Raw genomic sequence first — 16,221 nt, 5'->3', positions numbered from 1 at the left:
TGCTTTTATAGCGTCATAAAGGAAGGGTGACTTTAGACTTAAAAATCATGAGGTGGCCAGCAACACAACTTCAAATGGATGCTAACGTCGGTCCGTATCTGCTGGATGTTTTTTGGTGCAAATGAACCGTATCAACTTACAAGGTGATAATGTGTCTGTGTTGTGTTCACAGCTTGTTGGCACTGACAAAACAAGTGGCCAACAAATCAGTCCTTCCTTATTTAAATGGGTGTGTATCTTCTTAATGTCTTCATGCTTCGTTATTGTTCTAGAGATACTGGGACTAAGTCATGGGGAGGGTCCAAAGAAAATAATGAATGTGGGAGCAATTTGTTTTTCAAATGTAGCTCCCACACACACATTTTAGACTCGCATGAGGAAATTGAAGTGCAGCACTGAAAGCTGAGGTTCCCTTGGGAAATAGTGTTTGTGCTGGCTCTAACCTCGGGCTCACTTGGTACGCTCCTCTGTGTGTTCTGAAGAGGCCCGGGAAGCTTGAGGCGTAAACAGGCCGGCCGGTCAAGAAGACTTAATACACAAACCTCCTACCAGTGGCAGTAGCTGGAGCTGGTCGAACAGCTGCAGACGATCAGAGAGGGTCAGTGACACAAGTCTGTTTCTGTTTCAGTAAACACATTTGGGTCAGCATCATCATAAGAGTGGACCTACCTGGTGTTGAAAGAAGGTTAATGACTCCCTAATGAAGTTATGAGAACAATGTTTGGCTTAAATCCTCAACTGACATCTGTAAAGTGCCTTCTGATGGACTCCATTAGTTCTTGGCTCCTTTGTGTTCCTGTCTATTACACTGCGTTGTAGGCTAATGACTTGTGCATTATACATTGTTTCTTCCTGTAACTGTGTTTAATTGGTTTCCCTTTACGAGTCAAGATTCCCAAGAGCTTTTGTGGAACACCATGTCCACTTAACCCCTATCCAGCTCCGATTTGGCACTTCTTCTGCCAAAGTCTCACATTCTCTCATGGTGTTCTAATGAGTGACTAAAAAACTTCCAAAGTTCTAATTTAATGCTCATGTGATCACGTTCCTTTTAGTCTATCATGACACCATGGCCCAAGTTTGCTGTCGACACAAAGAAGATGTAACATGTTAATTAGTGAGCTGATGGAGACAGATTTTGTTAACCCCAGGATGAGCCATGCAGGTTATTTCCCCTCATTCTCGCTCTCTCACTCTTACATTCAACCTCAGTGGCTGGTAACATTTAATTCATAATATCTAAATATAATATATATATATATATATATATATATATATATATATATATTCCTAATGAAGATAGCGTGGCTGAAAATTTTGAAATCACAAAGCTGAGGTAAATATCCCCTTCTAATAGTATTTACCATCTTCTTAACAGGACCCTGAATACAGCACACATCTCTCTATCCCTGCCCCTTTCTCCCCTTGATCTCCCCTCCAGCATTATTATCTTCCCTCTCCTCCCCCTTGCTCCCTCCCTTTCCTGCCGGCCTCTCACCAGAGGATGTGTGTCTGGGAGGGAGAGAGAGAGAGAGAGCGAGTGTGTGTGTGTGTGAGGGGGCAGAGGAAAGCAGGCAGTAGAATGGATTTGTGCCCTCTCTCCTCCACACGTCCTTCTTCTCTGTCTCATTTGAGTCCCTCTTCCCCCTCCTCTGCCAGCGTTGCGGCCTGGGCACCCTCATTGCCAGCCCTTGGGGAAAAGGCGAGTCGTCGGGTCGACGGTCATCTAAAAACCGAGCTTCAATGTCTGCCGGGGATCATAAGAGTGGAGGGGACAAACCAGAAGGTAACTGGATGCACACACACACACACACACACACTGTTTGCCACTTGACAACATTGCTAAAAGGCCGACGCCCACTTCCAAGGTCTCTCAATAGCTAGAGACAAAACAAAGCGGTGCATGTCTACAGGGTTGCCTGTCTCTGAAAGAAATGAATGAACTCTTAATCATTCAAGTATTAAGTTTAGAGTGATGCATTGATTTGTGAGCGGGCCTTTTAACATTTGTCAGTGAGTGTCAACCACCCTCAGTGTTATTAAGGTTCCTCCCTGAACATGAGCTGTGATTGAGCTGTCAAATCTCAAGTATGTTTTTTATAAAAATGAGGAACTTTTCTTTCAAGAGCTACTTACACTGCACCTTCATCAGAGTCTGAATACCTTCGGTGTCCTCTGACGTTCCAAATGTTTATATAACACCACAAGCTCCATTAAGTAATATTTAGTTGAGCTGTCAATCATATCATAGCTTTGCCCAGTTGTCATGGAATTGTAGATGGTCCATTTTTCATTGTGTGTACACTTTACAGACTTGCTTAGAAAAAAATAAGATTCCATTACCACTGGTTTTGAAGATCATGCCATATGTTTGAAAGCTCCACAACAGCTTTTTTTCAAATGCTGGATGTGACTTCAAGAATGAACTTTGAAGCAATTTCAAATACTTTTCTCCTAAACAAGAATGAAGAAATAAACGTTTTATTTCAATAAAAACGTTCTTTTTGTGAAAATAGCCAATTTTAAAGAGACAGATTGACAAAAGAATGGTCAATATTGGTGCAGCAGAAGTTGCAATATCCTGATTTTTTTTGTCCCTAGTATCGGTCAAACTCTCAAAAACATGGAATCCATTGTTCAACTTCCAAGCATCTTTTATGTTCCTATGACTAGCAAATTGAGATTAACAGTCTCCCTTTAAAGATACAGAATTTTTACAATAAAACTCTATAGCATTTTATGCATAGGCCTATCAGCAGTAGGTCTGCAGTCAGACCATTTACCATCATGATTTTGAGGGTTTGCTGATTTCTATGGCTGCTTCCTACGAGTTGATTAGGTGAATAATCGGTCATTTTGTTCTAAAACAAGTATGATTACTTTAGGGCAGTCCTCCACCAAAGAACTTATTAGTCGATTAGAACTCATACGATTTAGTCGACAGGTGATTTAATTGACAGGTTTGTGAAACTGACATTCTCCACAGAGAATCACACAAAATCCCCACTTTAAATCTTGTTTATTATTCATTCAGCATAAACAAAGCTTAAAATGACTTATCCAATGCCAAATGCCATCTAAGACCAACACGAAACATTAGACGACTTGAACGGGGCAGCCCTAGATTTCTTTAGTCAATTACCGTTTTCTTATGCTTTATAATGCAGAATGACTTATTTTTAAAAAAACTTATAAGCACATCTCTGGTAAACATAAGATTGTTGTGTTTTTGAATGTGCACCAGCCCCCGGCTTACATGACTCATCACTTTCCTGAATGTGAGCTCTATGCTTTATTGTTGTTCAGAGTTGCTGATGATGACGTTTCAGCACTCTGATTTGGTGTTGGTGAGGGACAGCAGGGTGTCCCATGACCTCCTCTGAGACAGAAACAGTCCTGTTTGTGGACAGCTACACACAAACACGCAGACTCATGAATGGCTGTACTTACTGTGATGCATGCTTAATCTATGAATTTTGTTATCGTAACACAATCTTCGAAGCTTTCAACTTTTAAGTTGTCATTAAACAGTACATTATTCAATTAAGACCAATTAGGATGCGTCATTCAAATAGAAGCATTGTCACGTGACTCTGACTGCTACCTGAGAACAATATCCTGCTTACCCGACCAGAGACTCAGCTTTCTCTTCCATATCAATACCCTCTCCATTACGGTGCAGACAAATGTTTGACTCAGACCTTATGCCATATCCCGTTACCTAAACATCAATACTGCTGCTTTGGAATTTGGCGGTGAACGGTGGAAGCATGGGAGGCGTTTTGAGCTTTAAGAAAACCAGGCTGTCCTTTCCTTGAGCTTGTAAATTAACATTAAATGCTATGCATAATCAATGTTGACAGAGAACTTCCCAGCAAACATCAGCACACCACACTCAATTTTACAACTTTTCTTGGAGGGTTGCTGTGGAGACAAAAAATAATGAGCGAGTTAAACCTAATTTGTCAGATATTCTACAGCTCTTCTGTCATGGGAAAGGACACAATAAGTTAATTTACCTCTTCCTCTTGACAATTTAGCTCCAACATGGTTTGCCTCAGAAAAGTTTGGCGGAAGTGGTAAGCCACCCAGCTCCTGAAGTATCTGGTCTCCACAATCAATTTAGATAGTAGATGACATCATAACCTTCAGTCACACGCCATAAGATGGAGTCTGATATATCCTCTCTGCTCTTTCCCACTGACTAAAACTTTTATTTCATAACAGTGCATGCATTTTTTGTGATGTTAGCCAGTAAACATACTGAATCAAACACACTGGGTGTGTGCTAGCTTTAGCTCACTGGCAGACCTGAGCATTAAGGATGGAACTGTGGTCAAAATACAGCAAAGATTTTATAATTCAAAATAACTTCTGATATAAGCTGATATCTTTTTTGATCAAGCTTAATCATTGTAGCTTCTCTTCTCTAATCCCCTGTTTTTGTTTTCAGTGGGCTTTATTGTAATTTTACATTTCCTGGAAAAAATGTAGTTCTTTAAAGCCCCATTTATGGAATCTGAACAATTCTGATATTTTTTTTATTTTACTCCCAGTGGTAGCATCAAAAAAAGGGGACGATAAACAAAAACATATACCATCAGAAAATGGTGTTATATTTTATTAAATAAAATCCACACATTGCGGCTTTAAAAGACTACTCTACCGAAGACGAAAATTAAGTTTAAGTTTTATTAGTCAGGGTTGTCTCCAGAAAAAACATCCACAATTTGCAGTCTGTTCCATAAACATATTTGAGAACCCTTTGATGGTGCAGTAACATATATTTTTGAAAAATAATGTTATTATTCCCTTGTGCATTGTCTATCTTTCTGTCAGACGCCGTGCCGGTAGCTAAGGTGTGGGCGGAGGTGGAGAGGGCAGAGTGTTTGGCCCGCGGTGCAGCCCTGAAGTGGGCGTCCGGTGTTTTCTGTCGGCCTGAGCACCTGGAGCGACTGAGCCAATACAGGAAGAGAGAGAGTCAGAGGACTTCCTCCGTACACACCAGACTCAAGGTGACATCACAGACACACATGAGCACATATGATACAATATGACCTCAGTTTATGAAATTATCTTGAAAATTGTTGCAGCTGTGCACATTCAAATAAATTGTTGTAGTTATGGTAACCACTGTGCTGCTGCTATCGTCCCAGTCCATGGTCCAGTCCTACCTGGAGGGTGGGCTGGGGTCTGGAGCAGCTCCAGGAGGCCAGGGCCGAGCTGAGGGAGGTGTCGAACGCTCTGAAGAAAGCAGGGCTGGAGTCCAGTCGGAACGCGGAGGGGGTGAAGTCTCTGGAGAGGCTGAGAGAAGTGTCTGTCAGTCACCGCCAGCTCCTCGCTGCTGTCAGCAACCTGCCACGTCTCTACTCTGGTGAGATGCTGCTCAGAGTCTCACTCATTCATCAAGAATTCAGTGAATGCTTTCAACACAAAACCATAGACTGCATATAAGAAGTGGAAGTAGTCCCTGTGACGTCATGTTTTGGTTTATGGACTCCATATTTTGAAGGCTTGAGTTTGGCATTTTGGCTGTTGCCATCTTGGTTTTTGGCAACCAGAAGTGACACGAGGGGTGGAGCTAACAATGTAGCAATTCAATTCCATGAATTGCAAAAACAACGCAGTGGTAACAACCTGTCAACCACGAGGTAGCCCCGCCCTAAAGCATACTTTGCTTTATGGTCTTTTTGACTCTAAATGGATCATAATTTACTAAATTGAGACCATAAACTCATGTTTACTGAGGTAATAAATCAAGAGAGAAGTATAGTCATTTTCTCATAGACTTCTATACAACGAGAGGAGTCGCCCCCTGATGGACATTAGAGAGAATGCAGCTTTAAGTGACTTCAGCATTGGCTTCACTTTTCAGAAACCGGAGGTTGCCGCCTGGATATAAAATCCTGCTTTGATCCGTACTGTACATGGGCTAGATAAAGTAAAAGTAAATCTGCATTATAATGCGGTCCAATACTCAGCCCTACAATAAATGCCATTCTGTGAATCGTATATGTCTTAATTGTGACTTAAATGTTGTTTTATAGAAAAATATATACAGAATATTTCTTGCTGGAAAGTACAAAATGCAACTTCAGTCCTTAACATTCAAAGTAGCACCAAGAAGTTATTGCTCTGTTGTTGGACGTTTGAGGAATTGAAGTTCTTTCCCTCCCTCCTCCCTTTCCTTGCCCTTTTGCAGTGCGTAGCATGGTGTTGGAGACAGAGCGTCTGGTGGAGTCCCGGCGGCTCTTGGAGGCCCACGCCCGGCTGATGGATCTGGAGCGCTGGCAGGACGACATTCTCTGGCAGCTCCACGGGGCTGCTGGGACGACAGGAAGTGCACTCAGCGCAGAGGACCAGGAGCTAGTGGCCAAATATTTCTCTGGTGTCGGGCAGCTGGTGGACGCCCTGGGTAAGGACACAGTTTACACAGTGTTGTCAGTTTAATTAATCTGACTTATTTAGAAGCAAACATAATGTATATGGCACCTTTGTTTATTGTAGTTAAGTGTGTTATATTTTGGTGTGGATATAAAAACTCCATGGTTGTGTAAAACGGGAAACCATCCGAGATGGGTTGGCAATATCCCTTATTCCAGATCAGGTACCGTTTGTATCAGTGTCCTTTTAGTGGAATCTTTAGTCTGAATGACAAAAAAGTGCCAAATGTGAGCGTATTTGATGTGAATATACTAGAAAGGAGCAGTGAGTGATTGACACTGGGTACCAGGCTGTGTTGTCTCAATCCTCCCCTCCTGTCACTGCAGGTAAGGAGCTGTGGGCGGTGGTGAGCAGCGCTCTGAATCAGGCCCGACAGAACCCCACGCCGTTCGTATCAGCGGTGAGGATCGTGGAGCGGGAGGAGGCCCTGGACAGCGCTCTACTGGAGGAGCGAGGGGCACCAGAGGCCCCAGCAGGCCCCTGCCCCCGGGACGACCTCGCTGCTGGAGGGCATGCTTCTTCCAGGTTGGGAGCCAGCTGTTCCAAACAATTTTTTTTTATTTTTTTTTTTCAAGCTTCTCTTTTTTTATACGTCTAATTATATGTCACCTGTTTTTACAGGTTCTAGAGGAGGCGGTCTCGGCGCGGTTCCGCAGCGTTTCCTACCTGCACACGCGCGGCCCGGGTCTAGCAGGGCACCTCTCTGCTCTCCAGCAATGCATCATGGCAGACCTGGCCACCGTGCGCCATCTGCTGGAGCACTGCGTCCCCCCGCACTACCTGCTGACGGGGGCCTACCTGAGGGCCAGCCACCGCTGTTTACACGCTCACCTGGCACAGGTCAGTGAAACCATGTTCAACTCCTCATTATGTGGACTCTGCTATCTACAAACATAGTTTACATATATTATAGTAGGAGCCATGAGACTTAAATATAGTCTTTATTGGACTGTCCTAAATCTATTTTTAATCAATACATTAGTTTCCTCAATGGCAATCACCAACTGGAGTTTGTAGGTTTATCCTCATATTCATCCAATTTTTGTTTTCAAACTGTTGACCACCTCATGATACACGTGTAAGTGATACTTGTGGCCTAGGTTAGCAGCTGGGACCTGGAGAGTGGTGAAATCTTTGCTGTTCTCAACTGGGTGCTACACATATACAACAGGTGAGATTCCTGAGCAGCACAGACTTTGTATTTTATTATTTGTCTTTCCGTCTGTGGGTGGCGTTTTTTGGGGGGGTTTGTGTAATGTGAAGCTGAATTTAAATCAAGTATTATGTAAGTTTTGGTTTGAGATGACTTGAAATATGGAGGTCATTGAACACATCTGAGCAAATGAACAACTCCTAATTTGAGTGGACCTCCTGTTACAATAGATTGCTGAACATCCATTTGGATCAGTAGGATAAGACTCTTACTGAACATTTCATTGCAGATCCAGCAGATTACCTTTTAATAAACACTTTATCTCCCATGATTCCTATCTCCTTCACTAAATTACCGTTTTACCAAGGAAAAATATGTTAATGCTCTTACCTATCTGGACCTCCACTTACTCTCAATTCTTCCGTTTTTATAAGTAAGCAGCTTGATCATTCTTCTTTTTGCACTCCCAATTTTTTTATTTAATTTCATGTACCTTGTTTGTGTGAATCTTTTTTTTTTATTTATTCATTTTGTTTTGGGGTTTTTTCATATGCGTTTGTTTCTTCTCTGTCTCCTTTCTGAGAGTTTGGGTTGGGTGGGGGGGTTAGAGGATGATGTTGTTTTATTTCTCTGTTTTAACACAGCAAAAAAAGGGGGTAAGTGATTCTGGAACACACATTTGTATTGTATTTGTTCATATTTGTTGTTTGGGCATTACCAGTTTCCCTTAAAAAACAAATGTGGAGAAAACTCAGAGTGTGACGATGTTGATTTGGCAGCCCAGACATGATGGGTCATCCAGAGCTGGTTACCGAGATGGAGAAAGTGGAACTAGGGCCTCTCATCTCCACAGAGGGACTGGAGCAGCTGCAGAACAAATATGTGCAGGGTGTTCGGGTGAGTCAAGCACAGAGACATGTATCCTACATTGTTTGGGTTGCTTTAGTACAGAGTTTGGAAACTGAATGACACAGTCTGGGAGTACGTGGGACTGCACACTTTGTTGGACCTCCATTGTGATGGATATTAACGATTTAGCTGTTATCTTTTTGAAATGCTTACTACTTGTGAAAATAATTTCAATTAATATCTGGAAGAATTGGTAATATTGAAACTGAAAGTTGGTAGGAACCATATCAAATAGCTAAGACATGTAGAGGAACTACCTGTGTTGTTTTTACTGTGTTTCTATGTTATACTATTATAGAAGAGTGTATCAGAGTGGATGCACAAAGCCCTACAAGTGGAGCTGCAAGACTGGCAGAGAGACCAGGAACCAGATACAGACCATGAAGGTTTCTACCAGACCAGCCTGCCCACTATCATCACACAGGTAAACACACACAAACAGACACACACACACACCATACTTTTCTTTAATAAAACTTTGAACCGTATCAACCTCTTTTGACATCTAGCAGGACGTAAACAGCTTATCTCCTCCTCCATAAGTCTGATTCATCTCACATTCGCTCCTGGTTCTTGAGCTGCTGGACCAGCTTTGTACCCTCTCCCAGATAAACTGGAGGGTTGTGTAATGCAACTCATTTGTGCACAGTATCTAAAGGCCCAGACAAAGTGTGAAGAGCGTCCTGTTTGCTGGTTTTGCATCGCATCTCTGCTGTTTGCTGATGATATTGTTAAGGTTCCCACGCATCCCGGAAAAAACCTAGAAACCACTTTTCCAGTGATTGACAACACATGGAAAATGAGAGAAAGAGTAAAATGTCCTGGAAAATTATTTAAAAAATGTTCCCTTAGCTGATCTACCATGCTATCAGAGCTCCCCAAAATGGATAGGATTGCCATCTGAAAGAGATACGCTAAGTTCAGGATCATATATTTTTTTAATTGTGGAAACTCTGTTAACAAGGCTAGTCACATGATGTTACAATCAGGGTGGATTATATTTACATGACTTTTTCATTTCTTCTCAACTTGTTTTAAATGGTTGAATCATTTTAAACAGGCTAGCATGTTTGTTTTAGTTGCTAAAGTTGACTTGCTTGCTAGCTTGTTTTGCCAGCAAAGGTTTAAGGTTTTTTTATTCAACTTTAGCTAGGAGCAATGGTTACAAATGTGTGTTGAGAGAGTTGGATAATGATGAATAAGAAGCTGGGGTCAAAAAATGAATGGGAGGCCAATACACTGGCTAACAGTACTTTGCTAGCAAACGCAATGCTGCATCGTTGAAGTAAAATGGACCATAACATGACATGAAATGTTTCACCTTTGTAGCGGTCGCTCACAGTGGGTGGGAATAGTCTTGCTAAAGACTCCATTTAATATAAGCTTACTAGTAAAGAGGCTAACGTATGGTGTGATTAACTGATCGAATCAGTGAGAGTTAATTATCCTAGAAAACTTGTCTATAACTTTGAATCAATTTGTCATAATTTCTAATCATGTAAGAGATAATTGCATGGAGAAGTTATAGCCATAGACTGCCTGCCTTTTAAATTAAGTATATTAAGACTATATTAATGTATAGCCCAAAATCACAAATTACAAATTTGCCTCAGAGGGCTTTACAATCTGTACACATGCGACATCCTCTGTCCCTGAACCCTCACATCGGCACAGGAAAAACTCCCCTAAAAAAACCTTTAACAGGGAGAAAAAGGAAGAAACCTATGGGAGAACGACAGAGGAGGGATCCTTCTCCCAGGATGGACAGAATGCAATAGATGTCATGTGGACAGAATGAACAACATAACAGAGTTACAACACATTCAATGTATATGACATAAATGATTCATATAATCAGAGTAGTAAGCAGAGTAACGAAGGAAAAAATGAAGACTACTTATAATAACAGCAGCAATGACTATAGTAGAATTATGATAATGATATAGGGAATAGTATTAGTAATGTGACTAATAATAATAATGGTCGTAGCAGTGGGTCTCAGCCGGGTCACAGCAGGAGGCACGACCACGGTCCAGGTACCACAACGATTCATGGAAACCTGCGAGGCGAAAAGCACAAAGACTCCAGGGTGAAGCAAAGCAAATAAGCGTAATGGTACAGGAACTAATAATATTAATGTGACTAATAATAATAATGGTAAATTATTATTAATAAATCAGACTTCCACAGAGCCAGAGAGGAATATATTAGTGTATGGACCAATCTCCATCCGTTATACCAGCTAGATCATCGATGGAAATGTCCTGAACGGTCCTGGAAATGATCTCTTGGCTGTATAAGAACATTAACCTCCAGTCTGCACATAAGGGCTACTCGAAGCAATTGAACTACCTTTCAGCACCATAGTATCACATTAACCTGCCTCACTTTGGTGCAGCAGCAGCAGCAGTAGTAGTGTCTCATATTATACCATGTATTTGACGTGGATCTGCTTTGTTTGTGTGTGGTACCGTGGTAGATGCTGGAGGAGAATGCCCGGTGGCTCGGATGATCCGAGAGTCCCTACGAGATCAGACGATACAGATGGGACTGTATGAGATGGAGAACCTCCTAAACAGGTGTGCGCCGATGCAAGTTGTGCTTCAGGCTGCCTGTTTTCTAGTTAATCTACCACACTTTGGAAATCCTTCTTTTTTACCCGTTCATTCAACCTCCATTCCCTCACATCACAGGTTTCGAGAAGCTCTAGTGGAATTCGGAAAGGAGCATCGCAGAGATCAGAGCAACAACAAAAACAAGTTCTACCTCCACTATCTGCTGGCCTCCATCAGCAACTGCATCATCCTCAAGTGAGACAATGGCAGCTTTTAAATCTTTAGTTCACAAATGTTGGACTTATTTCGGACACACAGAAAATATTACTGAATTAACTTTGTTTCCATGGTCTAGAAGAGGTACTTCAGACTGTTAAAAACCAAGGATCAGTTTCATGAGGTCAGCAAATAAGATCAAGGTTATGTCCACACACTGTACCATAAAGTAAATGATTGAGGTCATGTCCATTTATTGTACGATAAGTCCATAACATCACTATCGTGACGGTTCTAATTTTGCTGATAAAACTCCCGTATGTGTGTAACATTTTGAATGCAGCACTTGTTACACTTATTTTTACATTGCTGGAAATGTTCAGGGATCTGAACACTTCTTCTATCACTCATTACAGGTCAGTACACATGATGTATCTGATTTAACACGGTTAAAACATGGTTTGATATTAAATCAATACATTAAACAGCACAGAGTTGCAGCATAACAGCAGTGGAGCTCACTGCAGGGGGACACACTGTGCACTTCTCCTCCAGACATGCGTATGAGCGGGCCTATTATTGCGGTGCTGTCTATGCAGTGGATCTCTCATCACAACACATTGCAAGTATTGACTTAATATAACAACAAATACAGGCCTGAATCAAACCCACCGTGTCCCTTGTGTTATACAGAAAGTCCACAGAGAGCCTGCAGCAGCAGCAGTCGTCCCGCTCGGCGGGACAGTTCTCTCGAACTCCTCCCAACCCCATGGCGGCTCTGGACCGGGCGGTGAGACGGGCCTGTCGCCTGGTGATGGATCAGCTCCTGCTGGATCTCCAGCCCCTTCTCCCGGGCCTGCTGACCCGACCATGGCTGGTCCAGGGAGACCCAACCCCCAAACTCTGCCGCGTCCTGGAGCGCCACCTGGAGGTGTACGGCCGCGTTCGACCACCCTGCAGACAGGTGACTGCTTTGATCTGATTCTGTCTGCCCTGTGTAGATGCTATTTTTAGACAATTCTCAGTGCTAGAGTTTCTTGTTTCGCCAAATATTTTTCCCACGTGTGGAATGTTTGGTAATGTACATCATGTGGTATAAGATTATTTTTTTCTTGTATACCTTGAGGAAACAAATATGCCCACTGCAGTCCAAATGTATGAATATTTACCAGACCATAAAGCAGAGAATGCAGCATAATGTTTTGTAGCCTAACATCTTCACTAAAGCTGCTGTAGTCTGCTTGTAGGAGACATGTTTCCTTGTCATTGCGCTGAACCTTGTGCTATGTGTGCTCAACATGCAGCGTCTGCAGGAGGAGGCCCAGTGGCTGACAGTGGTGGAGTACGTCAGGGCTCTGATGCAGAAGAGGCTGGTGTGTCGCAGCGCCGAGGAGAGGAGGCAGCTCGCCCAGCAGATGGTTCAGGACGACCAGCGATTCAGAGAAGTCCTCCACGGCCTGGTGAGGAGGAGCCCACTCTTTGTCATGATTCAAAAAAGGTTTGCAGTGTAGCAGTGTTGGGTAGATTTTTTTTATTTTTTAAGTAATAAATATACTACAGTGGTTTTCTGTGAGAGTCATAATTATTCCATATAAACAGTTGACTCCTCTCACAGAAAGGAGCCTAACTGATTTTATGGAATAATTATGACTATTACACTTTAAAATACTCTTTAACATATGCTACTGTATTTTCAGAAGTCATAGCAGCAGTAGTAGTAGGACTAGCATCCTGTATTTTTATCATCCTGTATTATTTTTAAACACTGAATACTCAAGAGTTTTCTAACATTTCTGAAAAGAAAATGTCAAAAAATAACAACTTCAGTCACTGTATATAAAGATGTGGATAGTCCCGGTGGCATCACTCATAGGTTTGTGGACTACAGTTTTAACCCTTGAGTTCAGAATTTTGGTCGTCGCACATCTTTTTTGCAACAAGTGATACAAGAGGGCGGGGCTTAGTACGACCGGATGCTGAGTAAGACCTTTTAAGACAAATTCTTTTACAATTAACTTTCAAAAGTAAAAACACAATATGAAAGGGTTAAAGTTCTTAGACAAAAACACGGAATACTAGACTACAACAAGTCCTGCTTTAATCCAGTTTCTTAGGAATGGCTCTGGATCACATTTGTCCAAAGGGGGTCCGTTTGTGTCCACAAAATAGATGTGAAAACAGGCTCGCTTCGTGCAACCTGGTGCGTCTCTGACTGACTTTGTCATTAAGGCGGAAATCTGCCTCTCTCACTCATTATTCATATTTGTGAATATATGTTTTGCAATTTGAATAATTAATACTTCGAATGAAAATTACGCTTTTAAAAGACAATTCCAGTGACAAATATTTATTTTCAGATTGTTGAGTCCCCCACAAATTTCAGGGGATTCCTGGAACCCCAAGAGGCCCCTGAGTAATTCACACACTGCATGCCCTACCTTATAGTCTATCTGACTCTAAATGGACCATCATTTACTAAATGAACATCATGCTGTATTGAAGAAGACTTGAAACTAGAGATTGAGACCATAAACTAATGTTTACAATGTTTACTGAGGGAATAAATCAAGAGAGAAGTAGTCATTTTCTCATAGACTTCTATACAACCAGAGGAGTTGCCCCCTGCTGGACAGTAGAGAGAATGCAGGTTGCCAGGTTGCTGCTTTGGTCCCATATAAATCAAACTCGTATTTATGTACCCGTCAGCAGGAGGGTGAGTGCTCAGTACCTGAAGTGAATCCTTTAGCCTTACTACCGGTCCTTGCTGACTTCATCCGATTGAAAGACCCCGGCATGCTCACTCTGGAAGTTTCTGGACTCGCAGCGAAATACCCCGACATCAGGTAATCTGACCTCAGCTGCTTTTTAGTCCTCCCTGCTAATATTAGTGCCATTATGAAATTACCAAAGCATGCATTTAAATCAAACTAGATCCTTATTGCAAAATTATTTCATATTATGGTATTATGACCATGTTTTTTTTCTTTTCCCTCAGTGAAGAGCATGTGTCTGTGCTGCTGGACATCCGTGGCGATGTCTCCAGGGACATCAGAGGGGCGGTGCTGGACTTGCTGGAGCAGAGCGCCCCCCCTCTGCCTGCGGGATACCGGCCCATCTTCACTGACATCCTAGTGCCCCACTCCACCATGGCCTTCTGTCTGCCAACCGCCAAGTGTGCGTGACGCGGATCGAAACAGCAGCTGACACGTACCATTCATACTGGGGATGCCCATAGCCACCATCACGGTCTTTTTTTGTGTCCCAGTGAAGTAGATTAAGGGTTAGGGACCTTTGCTTAACCCACCAGGGTAAGCAGTCATCAAAACTGTTTGGAAAATGGGACGGCACTCTGCTAGCTAGGTGATTGGTCGAACCGGCCATCACTCAAACGTTTGCCAAAGCCAATCAGGATAAGAGCGAAAGATGTTTTAAAAGCCTTCGAAGCCGTTCTTTGCTCTTCTTTCAAAGAAGAAAAACCCTCCAGTTCTGAAAGAACTGATGCTATTGCAGCATCTACGCTAACCTCTTCAGGAGTCACCATCGTTGTTGAGAAAGAACAGAACACTGCAAGTCTTCACACACACACATAAGCCACGCCCCCTCGCTGCTGTAGCTCCTCACGCAATGCTAAATGCTCCAGTCACTGGCCCTACGGACACAAAAGCATTACTTGAAGCCTGACAGGAGTGTTTTCCCGTGGCAAGTGATCCTGTGATTTCTCGCGTGATATCGCGACATGCAAATAATCCAGCTGCCGTGCAAGGACAGTATCCATGAGCCACTCTAGCTTAATAGGCTGCAATTTAAAACAATACATTTTACGCCATCACAACTTGCTCTCACGTGTGTCAGCGACCATTGAAAGTACTTTCTACTGAGCAAATCCTTTGAACAGTGTCAGAAAAAATCATTTTCACCTTCGTTGTGTTTGGGCGACGGCAGACATTTTTGAGGCAGATGACTCAAAACCTCGGCTCACAAAACAAAAAACTATGTTCTACTGCTGAAATGCTTTTCTGACTCGGGTCAACCGACCAGTAATTGAAACAATAGCACCTATTGGAAATATTTAATCAGTAGCTGGTGACACCTTTCTGAGACCTAAACCAATAAAACACACTGACAGCCATAGAAGAGCAAAATCCTCCTGCAGCCTGTGAGATATTTAAGGTCTACTTTTATATATTTTCTCTGAATGTATTCAACTTTCGAGTCCGACAACTCCAGTAGAAGAAGGCTGGTTTTAAGTGAGGGCTCCTGGACTGTAAACCTTCTGACCTGAAGAACTGAGGCTGCTAATTCATTACTTTAATTACCTTTCAAATCTATTATTCCTGAACTTGCTTTTTTTGCATTTGTTATTTTTGTCCAAATTTATCTTGTATCGCTGTTCATATTGGGCATTTAAAAAAAAAAAAAAAATCTTAATATTTATTGTATTTATGTATTATTTTTCAGAAAATTCCTTTTGAATAGTGTTTCCTGTTGTTATTTCAAAGGATATTTCTCTTATTCTGGTTCAATGCTAACCTCTAAAGCACACTGTAAACACGTTCATGCTTAAATAAAAGCTTTGTTAAGCAAACAATTTTTTTAATTAAGGTACTCATGTCATTTTTCACTTGTTGCTTGGATTAGTTTTTTTGTTTTGTTTTTTTTGCCAAAACATGTATTGATTATTTTTTTTTTGTTTTTTTGCCCAGTACATATCAAAACATGTATTTAATATTAAACTAGAGCCAAGATGCTTTTAACACAAAGTTATCATAGGTAGAAATTTCACCCATCAGATAATAGACTTTTACTGAAGGTAATTTATGATGGTATTTCTTTTATTTATATATGTATATATATACATATATATATATATATATATATGTATATATATATATGTATATATATATATATATATATACATGTATATATATATGTATATGTATATAT

At 41.6% G+C, this 16,221-nt stretch overlaps 1 protein-coding gene across 1 annotated transcript; it reads left to right on the top strand.

Moving 5' to 3' along the window:
• Positions 1-1,562: 1,562 nt before the first annotated feature.
• On the top strand, positions 1,563-15,873 carry exoc3l1 (exocyst complex component 3-like 1). The gene is given in 18 exon segments (XM_054620230.1): positions 1,563-1,786; positions 4,840-5,015; positions 5,157-5,182; positions 5,184-5,374; positions 6,203-6,415; positions 6,771-6,896; positions 6,899-6,969; positions 7,066-7,284; positions 7,545-7,615; positions 8,377-8,494; positions 8,805-8,930; positions 10,986-11,004; positions 11,007-11,085; positions 11,200-11,316; positions 11,971-12,241; positions 12,582-12,737; positions 13,987-14,120; positions 14,273-15,873. Coding segments are annotated over 18 exon segments (2,343 nt in total). The 5' UTR covers positions 1,563-1,743; the 3' UTR covers positions 14,460-15,873.
• Positions 15,874-16,221: the final 348 nt, after the last annotated feature.

This window comes from Anoplopoma fimbria, chromosome 19 (genome assembly GCF_027596085.1).
Source record: "Anoplopoma fimbria isolate UVic2021 breed Golden Eagle Sablefish chromosome 19, Afim_UVic_2022, whole genome shotgun sequence".
Lineage (NCBI taxonomy): Eukaryota > Metazoa > Chordata > Actinopteri > Perciformes > Anoplopomatidae > Anoplopoma > Anoplopoma fimbria.
Note: the sequence above shows the minus strand (reverse complement) of the source record. Positions and strands in the feature narration are given on the sequence as shown.